Source organism: Camelus bactrianus, chromosome 20 (genome assembly GCF_048773025.1).
Source record: "Camelus bactrianus isolate YW-2024 breed Bactrian camel chromosome 20, ASM4877302v1, whole genome shotgun sequence".
NCBI lineage: Eukaryota > Metazoa > Chordata > Mammalia > Artiodactyla > Camelidae > Camelus > Camelus bactrianus.
This window is the reverse complement of record NC_133558.1, coordinates 27,123,642-27,142,868: the sequence shown is the minus strand read 5'-3', so window position 1 is coordinate 27,142,868 and position 19,227 is coordinate 27,123,642. Positions and strand designations below refer to the sequence as shown.

The 19,227-nt window shown below is 49.3% G+C and overlaps 2 protein-coding genes across 6 annotated transcripts; both read left to right on the top strand.

Annotated features, from left to right (window-relative positions):
* Positions 1-184: 184 nt before the first annotated feature.
* On the top strand, positions 185-7,758 carry TREM2 (triggering receptor expressed on myeloid cells 2). 2 transcript variants are annotated; one of them, XM_074348691.1, is made up of 5 exons: positions 185-304; positions 2,512-3,147; positions 4,658-5,008; positions 6,384-6,474; positions 7,455-7,758. In XM_074348691.1, the coding sequence occupies exons 2-5, from the start codon at positions 3,108-3,110 to the stop codon at positions 7,555-7,557; spliced, it is 585 nt and encodes a 194-aa protein (XP_074204792.1). In that variant the 5' UTR covers positions 185-304; positions 2,512-3,107; the 3' UTR covers positions 7,558-7,758. The 2 variants fall into 2 exon arrangements, with proteins under 2 accessions (XP_074204792.1, XP_010972010.1); XM_010973708.3 differs by lacking the exon at positions 185-304 and adding an exon at positions 7,176-7,372 and having other exon boundaries at positions 2,966-3,147.
* Positions 7,759-7,884: 126 nt separating this feature from the next.
* Positions 7,885-16,087, top strand: TREML1 (triggering receptor expressed on myeloid cells like 1). 4 transcript variants are annotated; one of them, XM_010973707.3, is made up of 6 exons: positions 7,885-11,552; positions 11,745-12,077; positions 14,052-14,169; positions 14,549-14,634; positions 15,146-15,189; positions 15,549-16,087. In XM_010973707.3, exons 1-6 carry the CDS (start codon positions 11,510-11,512, stop codon positions 15,843-15,845), a joined length of 921 nt encoding a protein of 306 aa, XP_010972009.2. In that variant the 5' UTR covers positions 7,885-11,509; the 3' UTR covers positions 15,846-16,087. The 4 variants fall into 4 exon arrangements, with proteins under 4 accessions (XP_010972009.2, XP_010972008.2, XP_045365272.2 ...); XM_010973706.3 differs by having other exon boundaries at positions 14,546-14,634; XM_045509316.2 differs by having other exon boundaries at positions 14,546-14,634; positions 15,146-15,271; positions 15,549-15,680.
* Positions 16,088-19,227: the final 3,140 nt, after the last annotated feature.

The following is a 19,227-nucleotide window of genomic DNA, read 5'->3' as shown; positions in this document are numbered from 1 at the left end:
AGAGCTGCTATGTAAACTGGAGGACAAGACAATCTCCGTGAGATGCTGGTACCCGCCCCCCCTGGCACGGCTTCAAGATGAAAACCCAGTGCAGGGAAACAATCAGCACACGGTTGAATTATATTAGTCAACATCCCAGGCTCTGGACAAGCCCAACAAGCCCTGGGAGCCTCTAATCTCCAGCCAGGATGACCTCAACTCAGGCCCCTTCATCGTGGCTAAACTCAGAGCAAAGGACTTGGTGTGGAATCGAGGAGTCTTCCAGGATCTCTGGTCTCAGACCATCCGTCTGGTATATCTCAGGGTGAGTTTCTTTCCTTCTTTTGTGTGTTTCTCAGACATCCTGAATCACAAGATGTCAGAGCTGGAATGAACACTAAAAATTACCTCCTTCAACCCTCTCATAGTTGAAAACTGGGGCCCTTCCCCAAGGTCACTGGCTGATTAGGGGTGAACCAGCACCGGAATTCAGGCCAGCAGGCTTTCAGGGGGTTCTTCCTTCCCTGTCACACACATTTCTCTGAACATTTTTGTTGCTACCAACAGGACTCCTCCATAGATCTGTAATGATCACAGGGGCTTCTTCAGGCTTGAGCAAGACTGGCTTATGGGTCCGTTCCCAGGCATCCTACCCCTGACCCTGACCCCTAACCTTCTCTCAGAGGGCTATGCTGGAGATGGGTCACAGGTAACCGAGTCGGGGGGTGTCAAGAAAGGTGGATAGATAGGAGTCAGCCAGATAGTGAGGCAGACATGAGGCCCAGGTGGGAAGGGGCGGGGAGCTGCTGAGAAGCATACCACATGTAAAAATTAACTTGAAATGGCTTATAGACCAAAACTATAAACCTTCTAACAGAAAACATAGGAGAAAATCATTGTGACTTTGATACAGGCACATTTTTCTTAGTAGAATACAAAAAGCACAAATCATAAATGAAAACTCAATAATTTAGACTTTATCAACATTAAAATCATCTACCCTTTGAAGACATTTAAGGAAATGATTTAAAAACAAGCTACAAACTGGAAAAATATTTGTAAATCACATGTCTGTTGAAGGAATTGTATTTGGAGTATATAAAGAATTCTCAGAACTTAATAATAATAAACAATGAAAAATGGACAAGAGATTTGAACTAATGCTTCACCAAGTAAGATGTACAAATGGCAAATAAATAATGAAAGATATTCCACATCACTCGTCATTAGGAAAATACAACTCGAAATCGTAAGATATTACTGTAAACCTATTGAAATGGTTTAAAAAGAAACTTGACAACATCAAGTCTTGACAGGGATGCAAAAATGTTCCAGCCACATTGCAAAACTGTGGGGCAGGCAGCTTTTATAAAGTTGAACATATACTTATCACATGACCTAGGACTTCCGCTGCTCAGATTTTATCTGAGGGAAGTGAAAATATATGTCCACACAAAATAGATGTACACGAATCCTTCTAGTGGCTTTATTCATAGTTTCCCCAAACTTGAAACAACTCAAATGTTCATCAGCTGGTGAATAGATAAACTACCTGTGGTTCAGCCATTCAATGAAATACTATTCAGCAATTAAAAAGGGATGAATTACTGAGAAGCACAACTTCATGCATGCTACATGAATTATATGATAAGTGAAAGAAGCCAGACTCATAGGGTACATACTGTATGGTTCCATGTAATTCTAGAAAGGGCAGGAAGCTATAGGCACTGAAGTCAGATCAGTAGTTACCAGGGCCTGGATTACAGAGGAAGGGATTGGCTAAAAGGGGCGCCAGGGAACTTTTTGGGGCTGATAGAAATGTGGGCTGTTGGCTCTCTTAGTGAAGGGCTATTTTACGTTCACCATTAACTCCCCATCTCTAGCCAGATTCCTTGTCCATTTGGTAGATACACAGTAAATATGGGTAAATAAATGAATAAAAGAACAAATCAATGAGTGCTTTCAGGAAACCAAAGTAGACTTTGATTATCTGTAGGCACCTATGGACCCCTCCAGCCTCTCCTGCTGCTTCCCCCAGCGCAACTCCATTTCCTGCCCAAAGGAGTTGCTTCGCCTCCCTGCCCCCATCCACGGCTCACCTGGCTGTTTCACACCTCTGTGCCTCGTTACATCCAGGCCCCTGCGCCAGGATCACCCTTCACAGGATCTGCACGTGTGGAAGAAACACACCCCAGCCCTAGAACTCCAGGAAATGTCATGTCCTGTCTTGCTCATAGGATGGTCAGGGGTTCAAGGTGTGCGTGCGCCAAGGATAATGCCTGTGTGAGCATGTGCACACAGGTGCCCGACTGTGCAAAGGAGTCTAAACGTGGGCAGCAAATTGGAGAGAAAGTTCTCCCTCTCGTGGATGGCCAATTTTCCCTCTCCCATGATAACCAGGGTAACAGTACTAGTTAATTTTGTTGAGTGCTTACTATATGTCAGGTCCTGGTCTAAAGAACTTTGCCTGTAGAAATCCACGTTATCCTCCCAATTACTCTCTACACTATTATTATTATTCCTGTTTTACAGATAAGGGAACTGAGACACAGAAAGATTATGGACAGTGTTTGCAGTGGTTGCACACACAGGCGGTGAGGACGGAGAGACCTGAAGCCAAGGGCCATGATCTTCACTGCTGCCACTACAGGGTTGCTGACCTGGAGGGAAGGGCTAGAAGGGCCTGGGTGAGGGTCCTGGCCTTCAAGAGGAGCAGCTGTTCTCCATCCCTTGCAAGGCTGGAACCAGAGAATGGCAGGCGCTACAAGTGGAGAAGGGTCTGAACATGGCAGTGAGGGCAGTGATCCCTGGTCTGGGCTCTGACCAGCCCCAGCCGTGTGAGGTCACCCTGGCTGGTGTGGGCAGGACAGCGGGCTGTCCTCTTGGCAGTCTAGGATCCTCAGCATCGTGCTGCTAGGCTGCAGTGGTGGCTCCTCCCCTCCGCTCCTCCCTGACCCCACTCCCCTCACTGAATCATAAAGCCAGATCCCAGTCCTGATGATTGCTCAACCCCCAGGAGCCAGTTCTTGTGAGCAGCGCCTGACAAGCCCGACCCTTTCTGTAGTTTAAGGGAAAGATCTTGCGCCAAGCACTCTGTGGCTGGCTGTCCTTCACAAGGGCAGGGTGACATGGAGGCTCTCCTGCTGCTCATCCTGCTCTCTGTCACAGGTAGGATTCCCTCCTTCTGCTGACTTCGTTCCTTCCCCTTCCTTGAGTGTAGGGCAGGGTGGGTGGGTGGGTGGGTGGGGAGCGCTGAGCCACACAGAAGGCGGCTGAAACCCTCGGCACGTTCTGCACCCCTCTCCTCCCACGGTGCCCCTTATTCCCCAGGCTCTCCCTCCCTGCCTGGTATCAGAACCCACTGTCAGACTCTTCACACGTGTGAAGGTACCAGAGGCTGGTGGACTCAGCCACCTGGAAAGGGAAGGAGTTCTGATGGTGGCATCTCAGGCACTAGCTAGTAGTTGGGGGAAGTTTTGAGAGGCACAGGTAAGAGCCCCTAAAATTATGAACCACTAAACATAAAACTAGCCCCAGAGGAGTGACAAGGTGGGAGGGAGAAAAGAGCCAGTACTGGGAATCTGCATCTTTGGGGTGCCCCTCCCATGCTCTGAAGGTCCTCTCGTCCTCAGCCCTGGATGGGAGGTGAAGGGGCTGAAGGTTCTGTGATTGAACGGGTGGGGATTGACACCCCACATTTTTGTACATAAGGGCCTTGTCTCACTGGGGGAAGGGTGTCCCTTGCTCCCCCAGAACAACTGGCACACCTGGGTGAGAGGAAGACTTTCCGAACAGAGCTAGAGCTTCTTAGCTGGAGCTGGAACGGGGCACAGGGGTGGCGGTGTGTGGGCCTGCCCAGCGGCAGAGGGCTGGATGGGGTGGTAAGCAGGGGGCACCACTTGCTAGGTCTCTCTGTTTCCAAAAGGCAGGCTACCAGCTCCCCAATCCTGTCCTACACGTTTCTGTCACCATGTGCTTGAAGATGTGGTGGAAGAGAGGGGAGGTGGAGGCAGAGGGCTCCAGATGAGTCTCCTGCAGCCCCTGCCCTGGCAGTAGACTGGTGTTCTAAGCCCATCTCCCCAACCCCAAGGAGGGTCCCTAAAATAGCAATCTCATGTCTCCTCCAAAATAGCTCTGAGAAGAGTCCCTTCTGAAAGGGGAACAAAGCCACAGAAATAGAGAAGCTGGAAGCTTAAGGTCAGAAAGAGGAGAATGTGGGGCTGGCACCAGCGTGGGCAGCTGCAGGGGAAGCAAACGTGGTGGGGGCAGGGAGGGGCACCCAGCCCCCCGTGGAACTTGCCCCAGACCTGAGAGGGCCACTGGCCTTACTCTCTTGAGATGGAGGGGAAGAGGAGAGGGCTTGGTCCCATGTGACAGGGAGAAGTGTGGACTAGAACTAGAGGGAACTTCAAGACCAAGTGTCTCTGGAAATAGGCCCAGAGAAGGTCAGTTACTTCTCCAAAGATGTCCAGCAAGTCCAGTGGTGATAAAGCCAGACCCAGGACCCAGGTTTCCTGGTTTACAGTTTCCTGTAAACACATACCTTGGCTGTGCCACCTTCTCCCAACTTGTGTAGGAACCTGAGTCCCTTAAGGGCAGAATTTCTGTCTTTTTGGTTCATTGCAAATGGTAGGTGTTCAATTAACATTTGGTAAGTGAATGAATGTCTTCTCCCCAGAACTGTCCCGAGCCCAAAACACCACAGTATTCCAGGGCATGGCAGGCCGGTCCCTGCGTGTCTTCTGTCCCTACAACTCCTTGAAGCACTGGGGGAGACGCAAAGCCTGGTGCCGCCAGCTGGGTGAAGAGGGTCTGTGCCAGCAGGTGGTCAGTACCCACCCCTCGTGGCTGCTGTCCTTCCTGAAGAGGTGGAATGGGAGCACGGCCATCACGGATGATGCCCTGGGTGGCACACTCACCATTACACTGCGGAATCTTCAAGCCCATGATGCTGGCCTCTACCAGTGCCAGAGCCTCCACGGTAGCGAGGCTGACACCCTCAGGAAGGTCCTGGTGGAGGTGCTGGCTGGTGAGTGGGCAACTGACTGCACCCTGACTTGCTCTTGGGGTGGGGTTCATGTCTTTGGTGTCTGTGTACAGGACCACCCTGAGGGCTTTCCAGGACCCTGGGAATTCCCACAGTGTGGATCTTGTCCTCCTGACTCAGGACCACTGTGGATGGTTGTGCAGGTTGCTGACTGCACAAGGGATGCCTCTCTTTAGGCTGTGCTCCCTGGCGGAGGGCTGCATCACTTGCAGGAAGGGTACAGGTCTCTAATTTGTCCAAAGCACCATATGAGCTAGCTGTGGTCCTGCTTCCCCCAAGCAGCTTTATCCATTTGGCATTCTGTTAGGATGTGAGCATTGCAGGTGGTCCTCAAGGAGTAGGAGGACATTCATTTATTTCCTCACCCAACCACCCAATGGACCTAACAACACAGATTAAGCACCAGCCTGATACAGAAAAACAACCATAGAAAGGCACACTGCTGTGACCCCAGACAACATGTGTCTCCTTTCTGGGCCTCCATTTCCCCATCTTTAAATTGCAGTGATGGTCTCTGTGCTGCAGACCCCACAGGGCTCCCATAGGGCACGAAATACTTGACAGAGTTAAAAGCGCTTGGGGTCAGTGACAGCCTTCGCTCCAGCCCCCTGCTGCTAACTGCTTGGGGTCCTCATTTCAGGCTTGACTAGATGAGATGGGGCAGTGGGGGTGGGGGTCCTCCCCATCCCTGAGCTTGCACAGGGGATGCCCTCCAGGAAAGCCCTCTGCCTGTGTCTCCAGAATGTGATTGTGCCCCAAAGAAGAACAAATCTGGGGTTACATATCCACTTTCTGACTCTCTCCTTTTCCCTTATCATGGAAATGGAGGCCGAAAGTAACATTTGTCTCAGGTGGGGAGGGTAGGGGAGACCACGTGTCCTAGACCCCAAACCCCACCTCCACCACTTTTCTAAGTGGGAAAGGGGAGTAGGGGACAAGGAGACACAAATTTTCAGCCCTACAGGGTCTAAGGCTCAGCCAACTCTCAGGAGTATGGCAGGAAAGTAATAATAATAATAATAAAAGCACTAATCCAAAGCTGGTGTAGACGGCTTGACAGTTCACACAGGCCTTTCAAAGACATACATTATTCCATTTGGTCTTCCCAAAGACCCAGCATGATGGGAGGGTGGGAGCTGCAGTGGGCAGCTACACAGGCTGCTCTCACCGAATCCTGCAACACTATTATTAAGGAGGTGTTCCTAATTGCCCCACATTACAGGTTAGGAAAATGAGACTCAGAAAGGTTAACAACTTGATCTGTGTAGGGCCAGAGCCCAGGGGGCCTCACCCCGCCCAGAGAGGTTTTCTTCACCGTGGCAGATGGCCTCAAGCTCACAGGCTCTGTCTCCTGCAGACCCCCTTGATTACCAGGACCCTGGAGATCTCTGGATCCCCGAGGAGTCTGAGAACTTCGAGGGTACCCAGGTGGAGCATAGCATCTCCAGGTATAGTGATGAGTCTTTCCTAAGGTCCCTGGGCAGTCTTCTACCCTGCAGAGCACAGGCATGGGGTGGTGGGTTAGGGGTCCCAGAATTACAAATTCCAAGGTGATCAGAACGTGAAAGGGTCTGCTTATGATCTTGTCTAAACACCCCTTCAAACAGCCAGTGTGTGTTGGTATGACTGTGCCGGCTGGTAAAATGCCGCAGTACCTCTCTGACAGCCCGTGAATAGCTGCTGCTACAAGACTCCTGAACGGTCCACCTCCCACCCCTCCCCGGCAGCCCTCAGACATCCCCAGAATTTAGCAACAATGAAAGTTTTAGTATTTCAGTACAAAACTGGGAATCCCAGATCCCTGCTTCCCTGGTGGGACCAGAATCAGTTCTGACTGGTTCTTGACTATGTACTGGTGTTTAAACAATGTTAGTATAACCATGGAACACACATGTGTGAACACTCACACACACATATACCACACCAATCGTAAGGCAGGAAACTGCTCAGCAAGGGAAGTGACTATTTAAAAGCACTAAGCTGGCAGATCCCTCCCCGAGCCCCACACAGCCTCACCCAGGGGTGCGCTGGGTTGGGAGGCGATCTGAGTCCCCAGAGCTCCTGGCGTCTCCCCGTTCCTTCTCTGAGCACAGATTCCAGTCTGCGGGCCACCTCACAGCCTCCTACAGGCCCTCTTTGTTTCTCCAAGGAGCCTTTCAGATGAGGAGAGCCCCTTCCCACCCACTTCCATCCTTTTTCTCCTGGCCTGCATCTTTCTCAGCAAGCTTCTAGCAGCCAGCGCCCTCTGGGCTGCAGCCTGGCATGGGCAGAAACGGAGGCGGTGGCCGCAGACCAGCGGGCTGGACTGTGGCCATGACTCCGGTTACCAGCTCCAAACCTTGACAGGTGAGCTTAGAGAGCACAGTGGTGGCTGGGGGACAGCAAGGTGGGGCTGAGAGGGGCCAAATGAGTACTTTGTCTCTTGCAGGGCTGAGAGACACATGACAGAAGAGGACCCACATTGGAGGAGAGGCCTGGGAAAGGTCTGCACGGACCACCCCAGCCTGTACACTCACTCCCTTGGCCATTAAGTCTCCTGATTCTGCTTTGGCAAAAGGCCACTCTGCTTGTGCCCTGCTTCCCTGGCCCCTGGAAGCAAGGATTGGTGTTTTGTGTGTGTGTGTGCGCGCACACGCACGTGTGCATGCATGGGAAGTGGGAAGGACATCTACCAACTTCTGCACATCGGATATTAAACACTCTCACAAATAAATCCAAGACTTCATGTTTAACTGATGGTTTAGGGCATCACGAAGGTCTACTCTGTTGCTACGGGGCTAGGAGAGTGAATTCGGATGAGGAAAAGATAAAAGGTCTGGCTCCTTGGGGCCTAGGGTCTTAGGATACCGTGTTCCTCCAGTCCCACAGGCTCTAAACTGGCCAATCTTTTTATTCTTCTCTCTCCCTTCCAGAGACCTAACTGCCAAGTCCGGCCTCCTCCTACGGAATTTCTCGAGCATCCAGGCTTTCTCTCTTTTCCTGTCTCCTGTGCATCCTTCCCTAGGATTACTGCTAGCCTTCCTTCCCAGGCCCCGCCCCTCCCTCTGTACCCTCTCCCCCTCAATTCCCAGCTGACTCATCCACTGGTCCCCCTAGAGGCTTGGTTTCATCCTGTTACTTCCCCTCCGGAGAAATGACAAGGGCTTGGGTGGTGGAGAGCAGTGTACTAGAGCCGGGGACTGCTGGTCCAAGCCCCTCATTGTACAGATGGGAAACAGGCTCAAAGGCAAAGGATTTATTCAAAGTCCCCAGTAGAGCCTGGAAATTCAGATTTCACTTGGCATTCAAGCTATCCTTCCCTGTAGCTCAATCATTTATTCATGTATTTATTCTACAAATAATTTCTGTGCCAGGTTCTAGTCTAGGCATTGGAGACAACAGTGAAAAAAAAAATAGTCTAGACATTGGAGACACAACAGTGAAAAAAACTGTATCTGCCCACACAGAGCCACGTTCTAGTGGGAAGAGAGCAGACAAATAGAATAAAGAAGTCAGTCAGATGGTTAGGAGCTGCTGAGTGCAGAAGGCAGATGTTGCAATTCTAAAGGGTAGCCAGAAGGTACCCCTTGAGAAACACTTGGAGGAGGTGAGGAAGTGAGCCACAGAGATGTGAGGAGCAGAGGGAACAGCCGGAGCAGCTCAGAGAACCTTGGTTCTTTCAACACACACATGCCACCTGGGTGAAGAGTGAGGGGGAAACTGGACAGAGACTTCCTGGAGGGTGGGCTGCCCCAAGAGGAGGACATGAGCTGGCCACGTCCTCAGGCTCTCTGTCCTGGGCCTCAGAGCCCCTCTGGCCATGGCCACACGTGGCTGTGTTGCCTCCTAACCTGGGTGTGGACACCCAGGCCTTTGGGGTTTTGAATCATTAGGAAGGAGCCCCTTGGTCCAGCCACACGTCTGTTCGTGACTCCCCGAGTTGCAGGCCTGCCCCACCCTGCCTCATCCACTCCCTGTTGAGGCTGTTCTGCTGGCCTCTGCTCCCAGCTCGGGTCTGTTTCCTTGGCCTCCCTGACTCAGTGGCACGTGAAACTTCCCCATCAGGCCCAGGGGAAGTTGTCTCCTTCCTGCAGACCCGAGGCACAGTCTAGGAGCCAAGACTGAGCAGAGCCCAAACTGAGCCCACTCCACCTCCCTCCCTCCCTCTGGCCCTGTCCAGGCATCAGGTGTGATGAGATAGAAGGGGAGGCTCCTGGGGGCTGCCCTGGCCGTGGAGTGCCACTGGAATGTTCCTCCTCCTGGGAAGCTCCGCCTTTTCTCCTTCCTGCTCTGCCATGTCGGAGACACTCACCCTAGGATTCAGATCACCATTGGGATCTGCCTCCCCGGACTCTGGCATGCACGCTGAACTGAAGGGGTTTTCCAGTTTCCAGTTTGCCTCCTACTAAGAACCATTCAGCAAGTTCCTTAACTCCTCTGAGCCTCAGGGTCCTTGCGTGAAAAAACAAACAAAACATTCAACACCATACCAAACCAAAACAATCCTACTTCGGCAGGTTTTTATGAGGTTGAAAGAAATAACATCATGAAAGTCCCTGGCCAGAAGTCTGGCGCATAGTAGGTCCTGGATAGGCGCTGGCTTCCCTTCTCTTCCCTAATGCCTGGTGATAGGACACCCCCTGGAGGCCAGCAGCCCGCTGGCCACCTCCGTCCTAGGCACCCAGCAGGGGGCTGTATCGTTTTAGGTGCTCAGGAAGAGGCCACCTCTTCACACAGCACTCCCAGGTGACTATTAGTGTGAAATAACTTTCTTGTAAGGAAGTCAGAGAAAGCCTGATACATATTAGCAGGACAGGTATATGTACTCACCGGGGAGACCCAGCTGTCTAGTTAGCTGGAGACTCTGCCATTGTTAGCGGTAAAAGTCCTGTGTCCCCAGAAAACCCTCAGTCCCAGGTAAACAGGGACAGCTAGTCACCCTATCACCACGTCTTAACACAGAAGCTGGCCTTCTCAGGCTCCTGCTCCCCGCCTCCCATTCCCTGGAGGAAGCTGGGAGGCAGCGAGGGAAGGTGGGCGGCAGAGGACGGAGGCAGGGCGGTTTCTCCAGCCCCCTTTCCAGGGGGGAGCATCCAGGTCAGGGCAGTGTGTCCTCCCAGCCATCTCCACCTTGCCTGCTCTTGTCTTTCTGAGCCCTGGCGCTCCCCCTGGTGTTGGCAGGTTTATTACTCACATTCTGTACAAGTTCCCCAAAACCCAATTCTGCACAGGGTGACATGAATGAGGGCCAGATGTTTCCGGTGCAGTCAATGGGTTTGTGTCATGAGAGAAGAACCCCAAATTATGAGACTTGGAGCTTATATAGAGCATCTGGCACATTGGCCCATCTTCTCTCTCTCTCTCTCTCTCTCTCTCTTGACTTTTACTCTGGAACCTGACCTGATCTTCTCTAAGGAAGAAGGGGAAGGATGGAAGGAAATCTCTCTGGAGCTGATACACTGTCTCTAACTCCCAAGGCATGTTGGCTCTTCAGTGGCCCTGAAATGAAGCTTGGTCAGTGCCCTTTCCTGGGAAGGCCCAGGCCAGGCAGAAACATGAAAACATTCATGGAAAACTGTCTCCCAACAGAGAGGAGAGTGCGTTCATGAAACAAAAATAATATGCTATAAATAAGAAATCCTTGGAGAATTAGAAATCTTGTAAATTAAAAACACTAAGGGATAAAAATTTGAAGGACCATGATGAAGGGATGGAAGAGAAAGATGAGGCTATCTTCTAGGAATCAGACCAAAATGGACAAAAAGCTGGAAAATAAGAGAGAAAAGCCATGAAAATGAGATGAATACATGAATACGTGTTCAATATCCAACTAATTAAGGAGTTTCAGGAAAACAGAGGGGGAGAAAGGAAGATGAAGAAGCAACGATCAATGCAGCAAAGCCACTCCCAGAACTGGAGGATGCGGTTCACAGTGAGAGTGTCTAGGGAGCTCCCAGCACAGTGGATGAAGACGGGTCAGCCCAGGGGCCACCGTCGAGGTGGGACCTCCTGAGGTGAGGTTGTGCTGCAGGGACCAGGAGGGCTCGGGTGGAGCTCTCACACAGAAATTAAAAACAGGATGGCCCTGGGCCGTGGGAAGGACACTTTCCTCCCCTCCTTCACAGCTCTGCCTCATCAGATTCTGTATTTGGAATACCCTGAAGATCATCTTCCCTCTCTCTCTGATACTCTCTGGTTGCCACGATTCTCCTCCCCCTTCATTCCTTAGGGGGAGCCCCAGGACCCCAAGCTTCTGCATTTGCTTGGGCCTTTTCACCCGCTCTTGCCCACACCTCCTCTCAGAGTCAGTTCCTGAGCACTGAGCCAACCAGGACTTGGAGGAGCTCCTTATCCCCACCCACGGAGGGGCCCACCATGCCTGCCTCCCATCCCACGGTCAGGGAGAGCCCCACGTGACTGTCTGAGGCAAAAGTTTCCTGCCCTCAGGGGAATGCTGTGTCAGTGCCCAGGCAAGCTCCAGAGCTGGCATCTCCCTGCCCAGCCATGGGCTCCAAACTGCTCCTGCTGCTGCTCCTGGGACTAGCAGGTAAGGTTCAGTAGGAGTTGCACTCTGGGCCCCATATAACCCGCTCTATGCCCAGGAATCACTGGCATGACCATGGCAACAATAACATGTGTAGGCCTAGAAGGATCTCTAGATCCCTGTGCCCTGTGCAGTGGGTGGGCCAGGAGGTGCCCCCGGCTCCTGCCCAACATCCCGGTGACTTTCCTTCCCTAGGCCAGGGCTTGGCTGGCAGCCTCCCTGAGTTGCTGCAGGCGCCTGTAGGGAGCTCCATCCAGGTGCAGTGCCACTACCGACTCCAAGACGTCAAGGCTCGAAAGGTGTGGTGTCGCTTCCTGCGGGAGGGGTGCCAGCCCTTGGTGTCATCAGCCGTGGATCGCAGAGCCCCAGCCAGCAGCCGCGTATTTCTCACTGACCTGGGGGGCGGCCTGCTCCAGGTGGAAATGATTTCCCTGCGGGAGGAGGATGCTGGGGAGTATGGCTGCCTGGTGGAGGGACACTCAGGGCCCCAGACTGTGCACAGAGTCACTCTGAACGTGCACCCTGCAGGTGAGTTATCCTAGCCTGGCCACCCCTCTGACCTGCCCTCTTGTCCCTACCTACTGCTCTGGGGTCCTTGTGGGGTGGGGGCCCTTGTCAGGGAGGAACCGGGAGGGGGATCTCCTTTGGGCAGCTCTGCAGGGAACGGAAACCAAACCTGTGAGACGTCTGAGATAAAGCAGCCAAACAGTTCCTTTCCCCTCCCGCACAGCGGGTTTCCCCACAGGAAGGCACATCCTCCTTCCCCACCCATGGCCTTGGCTTTCTACATATTTGATGCTATTTTTTCCCTTAGAAATGTTTTAAACAAAGTTTTAATTCAGGTGTATGAACTGGAATTAGTTTTTTGAAAATATCTGCCAGGTTTTTATTACTGTAATAATGAGTTTGATGGCTTAAAAATTACTGATTTACATCTTATTTAGTTTTATAAGTCTTCCCTGAGCATCTAATACATGCCTCACCTACAGGCAGGGTACACTAGGTGCCTGAGTTCCTTCCACTCACTCAGTTTTAAAAACAGAAAAAGTGTCCTTAATAGTTAAGTCAACATTCTCAGCCCTGTTTTCAGTATAGAAAGTTTTGTTTTCACAGATTTCACTTCCACAGCCTGTAAGTTTCTCATGTCTAAACATTTATTGAAAGCATATTTTAAAGTATTAAAAAATGTTTCCAGAAAAATAGGATATTATAAAAAAAGTTGTCTGTAAAATGATCAGCTACCTGATGACACAGAGACTGCTCCTACCTTCTGCTCCTATTTTCTGCCTTTTCAGGGCTTCTTTTCTCAAGTAATTTGTGCCAAGTGTCCCAAGTAATGAAACTAAGACAGGCATTTTTCCTTCTCTTGGTTTTTTACTCCATCTGTGAATTATGAGAATGGACTAAGCAGTCATTAGAATCCCTCTCGAATCCACAATTATTATTTATATTATAATCATACTCTTGTTAACCCTAGTCATCCTTTGTCCGCCTCCTTCCTTGACACTCTAAGGTCTAGTAAGTCAAGGTTAAAACTCCCTAATGGCAAATTGTGACAAGACGTGCACTGGGAAGAGGCGGCAGGGAGACAGGTACCTGCAGAGGGGCGGGTGCTGGGAACCCCAGTAGCCATAGGGGATGGATGTTCAGGCAGGCAGGCAGAGCACAGTATCCAGGGAGGAGGCGGGTGGTTTAAAAAGCACCAAGAGAGCAGGACACATGCAGCAAGATTGGGGCCACAGCATCTCCAGTTCCTGGTTTAATATGGGGTGGAAAGTGGGAATGGTGAATCCCTAAGAACAAGGCAAGACCCTTGTCTCAGAGGGTCTAGAAGGACTGCCCAGGTTCCCAAGGCAGATCCTCAGGCACAGAGAGACCAACCTTGAGTGCTGCGGATGGGAGTGGAGCATGTTGCAGGGATGACAGAAACCTTGTGACAAAACCGAGTCTCAGGGTCCAAGCAAGGCTCTCAGCAAGGGTCAGCATCATTGTGTCACATCAGAGCTGACCCCAAGTTCCTCAGATCCTGAAGGAAGAGCTTGGAATGGGGCTCAACCAGCCTGCATGGGCTGTCGCACTGTTGCAGGTATGCGGAGAAGTCGAGCAGGTTGTGCTGAGGTCCCTCGGGAGACCAACTGATGAGAGCCAGGAGCAAGGTCTCCACTAAGGATGAGAGTGGAGAAACCTATTCTGGGGTGGGGTCGGGGGGATGGACACAGAGGGGCACAGGGAAACAAGTGAAGAAGAATGTAGGGGGAAAGGTTGGGAGCCAGGGGCAGAGGGGAAAGTGGGCATATTCACAACCAGGTATAGACACAAAGAGGGCCATTCCCTGACCTCCAGAATGAGAGGCCCCTAAGGACTATCCCAAACCCCCCTTCTTTGTGTTTTTTGGGACCTCTCCTTCCTCAGCTCTGCTCCCCCAGTCCCTCAGGTCTCACCAGGCCCTTGAACCCTGCCCACCATGGGCATGTGCTCATTAAATACTTCCTTCTGACTCAGCTTCTGGCCTGGAAGAGGAGGGAGAGAAGACCCATCATGTTGGGAGTCTGGCTGACAGCTCCTCTTCAAACCCTGTGGGCAGTGCCAACCCTCTGGATCCCAGCCAGGATGAGAAGAGGTACTGACAAGAACTGTATTTGGGTGTCTGGGAAAAGGGTGATGGTGAAGATATGGCATGTTCAGAGCCTCAGGCTAAATCAGAGGTAAACCTTATGATTCTTTCCACCCCTGGGGAACTTCTGAACAGGCAGGCTGGCAGGCAGGCAGACAGACATACCTCTCTCTACCCCACTTCAGCGCTGAGTCCTTCATCCCAGTGGATCTCCACCAGGATACCCTGATAATGCATCTCTCTTCTGCCTTGCTTGAGTCTGCCTTTCTCATTCCCTTCCAGCGAAAAGAACTGTATCCTTTTGCCACTTTTTCAGGATTCCTGGCAAGCAGCCCCTCACTAGGTTCAGGGCTAAGCTCACCTATCCCTTTGTGTCCCTCAGCAGACCCTTGATTTGGGGTGCTGTGCTCCTGGTGGGCCTGCTGGTGATGGCAGCGGCGGTGCTGTTAGCTGTAATGGCCAAAAAGAAAGGTATGTGGCTGTCTACCTGCCTATCCCAGGATGGCCTCCTGGTCCTGTGTCAGCCAGGCTTGCATTTGAGGCTGGGAATCTAGGTCTGCTCCTCCTATAGGCAGGCTTTGGTAACGGCCCCTGGCCTAGACTTCCCATGGCTGAGGGGTGGAGGAGAGAAAGGATTCAGTGGGAGGTAGCCCAGGGAGAGAGAGGAATTGGAGATGGTGAGACAGTGGGATGGGGGACAGGTGACTGGAGGAGGTGAGGGATTTCAGGAGATGGGCTGAGTGCTGAGGCAGGTTGAACGGTGCTGTGGAAGCAGTAAGTAGGTAGGGAGATTTAGGGCTGGCTGGGGCAGGGGGCTGGGGCAGTGGAGGGGGAAATCTTTGCTGGTGAGAGTGGGGAAGGTGAGTATAGACTAGGACAGAGGTTTCAGAGGTTTCTGAAGGGAGTGCGGTGGCGGGGGCGGTGGGGTGGACACTGAGCCAGCACAAGCAGCAGACTGTGCTTCTGTCTTCTGTCCTGACAGGGAACAGGCTTGGACAATTTCAGAGCAACGGAGTCCCGGGCACAGTAAGAGACCTCTGCAGGCCCCCAGCCAAATTGTCCAGACCCTCCATCTGCCTTGCTCACTGAGAAGTCCCAGGATAATGAGGTGGAGAAAAGACTGGGACCCAGTCGAGGTCCAAACTCTCTTCCTAAATGCTGTAAACCTGGCAACCATGGTCTCCCACCTTCCCATCTTGCTATCCACCTACCCAGATTTGGGGAGAAACGTGGGGCTTGAAAATCTTCAAAGCGAAGCCCTCCTGCCCACTGACATGCTCAGGGTTGAGGAGACAGATCCAGTGTAGTCCTGGGCTTCCCACCAAAGGGAACTGGGGCAGAGGGAGGCATTTTCTCTTTGCTTGATTTGCCTGCTTTTGTTACAGGCACCCTCCTCGGCGGTCCACCACATCAGTGACTCTGGACCGGCTGCTGATCTGCCATTGGATGTACCATATGTTAGGCTCGACTCGCCACCTTCTTTCGACAATACGACGTACAGCAACCTTCCTCTTGATCCTCTGCCAGGGAAACCCCCAACCCCAGCCCAATCCTCTTTGCCCCCTCTGCCTCCTAAGGCTGTGACATATGCCACAGTCGTCTTCCCTGGAGGGGACAAGAGTGGAGGAGCCTCCTGTGAGCCAGCCCAGGATCCACCTAATAGCCAGACTCCATCCAGCTAAGCTGTTCATCTTCCTGTAAACTCACAGAGATCATCTCCAGGGTTCTGTGTAGCCATCCATGCAGCCCATGCCCTAGATCCCTAAGGTGTCCGAGCAACTAGGGATTTCAGGATCTGATCTAATATCTTGACTTTTCTGACCTGGAAAGTGATACTTAGATATGATCGAGGTGTCTTGGGAAGCCCCCATGCTAGTTCCTCTGCCTTTAAACCACTGTGATAAATAAACTCTAAGTGATAATATATGAGCTCTTGATGCTTGAGAGGGAAAGAGAGGGCCCAAGTTTGACTTCACATGGCCTGTGAACTCCAAAGACTGGTCCAGAGTTTGTGTGTGTGATCTCCTGCCTGTCCTGCCAGTGGGAAGGTGGTTTCACTTCCTGGTCAGAATACTGCAATGCAGTTTGATTTAAGGGGCATCAAGAAGGCTTCTTCAAAAGCATTTCCTTCCTTTATCATGATAACTTCTGAAAGTATAGATTCATTTGCTTCAGTCTAGAAATCTCTTCTGCTTTCTGCTCTGTACCTTGTAAACAAGTGACATCTTACGGTGTGACAACATATGGTGGGAGAAAGGGGATAATAATTAGTTAAAGGAGATTCAGGACAGATAGGGGAGAGATGGGGTTAAAAAGAAACAGGAGTGAGGAAAAAACTGATATAGATATCAAGCCTATTCCTTGGTAGGACAAAGGATTTTCAAGCACCAGGAAACAGAAGACCCTTGCAGACATCAGTTTTACCAGAGCTGGCTCTTTATCAACTGGGGGGCCATCTGGTAGCTCTGTTCCTTTTGGCCTAAACTCTGAGCTTGGGAAGAGCCCAGTGGAGAAAGGGCATGAGGGTGAGAGGAGGAGGAATAAATGGTAAGGGTGTGGCCATGGTTAAGAGTAAATGAGAGCTAGTCCAGGCTGGGGATGGGAGAGCCTTCAAGGTTTCTGCCAGAATTTCTTCTCAAACTGTTTAGTTTGAAAATATTTGCCCGTATTGAGATGAGAGGCTTAAATGCAGAGGAATGAGGTACTCAGGAACCCAGTCTTTTTTATAATCATGGAAAGCTAGGCAAAAAGAGGTTTTCACCATCTAGAGGGGCCCTAAGCCTGGTTTAGGCAACTGAGAAGGGACAGGGAGGGACTATGTAAGCCGATTTTCAGGGAGCTCTGGCAGGATGTTCTGAGCTTCCCTTGATAAGAGTCTCAGCCTGTGACAGAACCTAAATTTACTCTGTCCCTTTGGAGGCAGCAGCTGCCCATCAATCAACTAAGACCTCATTTTCCTGGCTAAGATGACTGGGGACTTGCCTGGTGGGAAAGCAAGGTAGAGCTGGAGGCGGGGACAGGAGAATGTGGGGGAAGGGCAGAATAAAGTATAAAAGAACCCCTTGGGAGAAACTTACCCTGGTCTGAGTGTGAACTTTTTAGAACCTGACAGGAGTAGTATATTTTACAATACAAAGGAAAATACCAAGATAATCAATTGGCTGGTAAAGAAGAGGGAAGGAGGAAGGGGAAATATATTAATTCCATCATTGTTCATGGTAAGAAGTCGATGAATAACACAGAGTCACAGTTATAAAAGTAACTTCTAAGATGAAACTGCTAACCTAAATTTTATTATAAGAAACACAAAAACAAAGCAAAGAAAATGCAGGTGACATGGTGAGATGGGTGCTTCATATCAAAACTTTTGGGATTCAGTTAAAGAAGTTCTCAGAGGAAAATTCGCACCCTCAACAAGAATTAAGCATCTTCCTCAAACAGCTAGTTAATTTTAAATGAGAAAAATGACATAACTAATACATAAATAAAAGAGCATATTCTTTGAAATAAAATGAAATAAAAGAGATAAAGTGTTAGATAACTTACTCAAGAAGAAAGATGAAATAAGAAATGACAAGGGGGAAATAGTCACAGATATAAAGACAATGAAAAAAATAATAAGAGTATTTTGTGCTGCTGTTGGTGGTGAAGTGGAAATGATGGTAAAGAGGCCTGAAAGAATTTCTGGGGGTGATTAAAATGTTCTCTATCATGATTGTGGTAGTAGTTACATGGGTGTATACATTTGTGAAAAAGGTGTACTTTATTGTATTTTAAGTTATATTTTGATAAAGTTGATTGAAAAAGAAAAAACAACCTTGAAAGGCCACTGGGGAATAGTTAAAAAGTATTACACAAAACTCAGAAGTCATAAAAGAATTCATAGATACATTAAAACTGACACATTAAGATAAATTAAGACTGATACCTTTCCCTCCATGACAAAAACACCATAAACAAAAGAAAAAACACAAAATGAGGAAAAATTCTGCAACTCATACAAAGGCAGATGACTCATTTCCCTAACCTCTACAGATCACTAAAAAACACTTAATCGAATATGGTCATAGGACATATACACGTGGCTTACACAAAAAAAGAAATATAAATATAATAAATATCTTTACCTTCAGCTAAGGGAAATACAAATTAAAAGTACACTGAGAGTGAGAGTGATTTTAAAAGAAAATGGTTAAAGAACTCTGAAAATTCTCTCTTCCATAAAAGAAACAAGAAAACTGGTAAAAATAGAATCAATTTTTTTTAGAACTCTGGAAATTAACCAATGGCTTGCATCAATCCAAGGAGTGTTTACTCAAGAAAAATGACTTTCCCTTACCCCTATCTGATTTAAAAGACAACTTCCTAAAGCAATAATTATACATCTGTGTTGGTGGACATACCATTTATTAAAATGCAACTTTTATGACAATAACAATATGAAGAAGGGGGCAAGAAATGGGGCTATACAGAATCAAAGTTTTTATATATTACTGAAATTAACTTGGTATCAATCTGAACTAGATTGTTTTAAATTAAAATGTTAACTGTAATCCCTATAGCAAGAAAATAAAAATTATACAGTAAAAGAAATAACAAGGGAATTAAATTTAAATTAAAATTATTTAATATAACAAAAGACAATGGAGGAATAGAGGAGGAAAAGACATAAGACAAGCAGAAAACATAAAAGGGCAGACATAAATCATATCTTATCAGTAATTATACTGAATGTAATAAACATTCTGATGAAAAGACAGAGACTGGCAAAATGGATTAAAAAAACACATGACCCAACTATATGCTTGCCTCAGGATACAAACTTTAGATTGGAAAACACAAGTCAGTTGAAAGTGAAAGAACAGAAAACATGTATCATGCAAACTAGCTACAGAGTGCTGGAATGGCTATACTAATATCAGTCCAAAAGGACCTTAAGAGAAAAATCGTTACTAGTGACAAAGAAAGGACATTTTATAATAATAGGAGTCAACCAATAAAGGAGATACAATTATAAAAATGTGTGATACCTAACAACAGAGTTTCAAAATATATGAAGCAAAA

Excerpts from the sequence above, each read along its gene's own strand:
- TREM2 (XM_010973708.3), top strand. The coding sequence starts at position 3,108 with ATGGAGGCTCTCCTGCTGCTCATCCTGCTCTCTGTCACAG. Across the intron at positions 3,148-4,657 it reads CATCCTGCTCTCTGTCACAG|AACTGTCCCGAGCCCAAAAC; the intron begins GTAGGATTCCCT and ends TCTTCTCCCCAG. Across the intron at positions 5,009-6,383 it reads CCTGGTGGAGGTGCTGGCTG|ACCCCCTTGATTACCAGGAC; the intron begins GTGAGTGGGCAA and ends TGTCTCCTGCAG.
- TREML1 (XM_010973706.3), top strand. The coding sequence starts at position 11,510 with ATGGGCTCCAAACTGCTCCTGCTGCTGCTCCTGGGACTAGCAG. Across the intron at positions 11,553-11,744 it reads GCTGCTCCTGGGACTAGCAG|GCCAGGGCTTGGCTGGCAGC; the intron begins GTAAGGTTCAGT and ends TTCCTTCCCTAG. Across the intron at positions 14,635-15,145 it reads TGTAATGGCCAAAAAGAAAG|GGAACAGGCTTGGACAATTT; the intron begins GTATGTGGCTGT and ends CTGTCCTGACAG.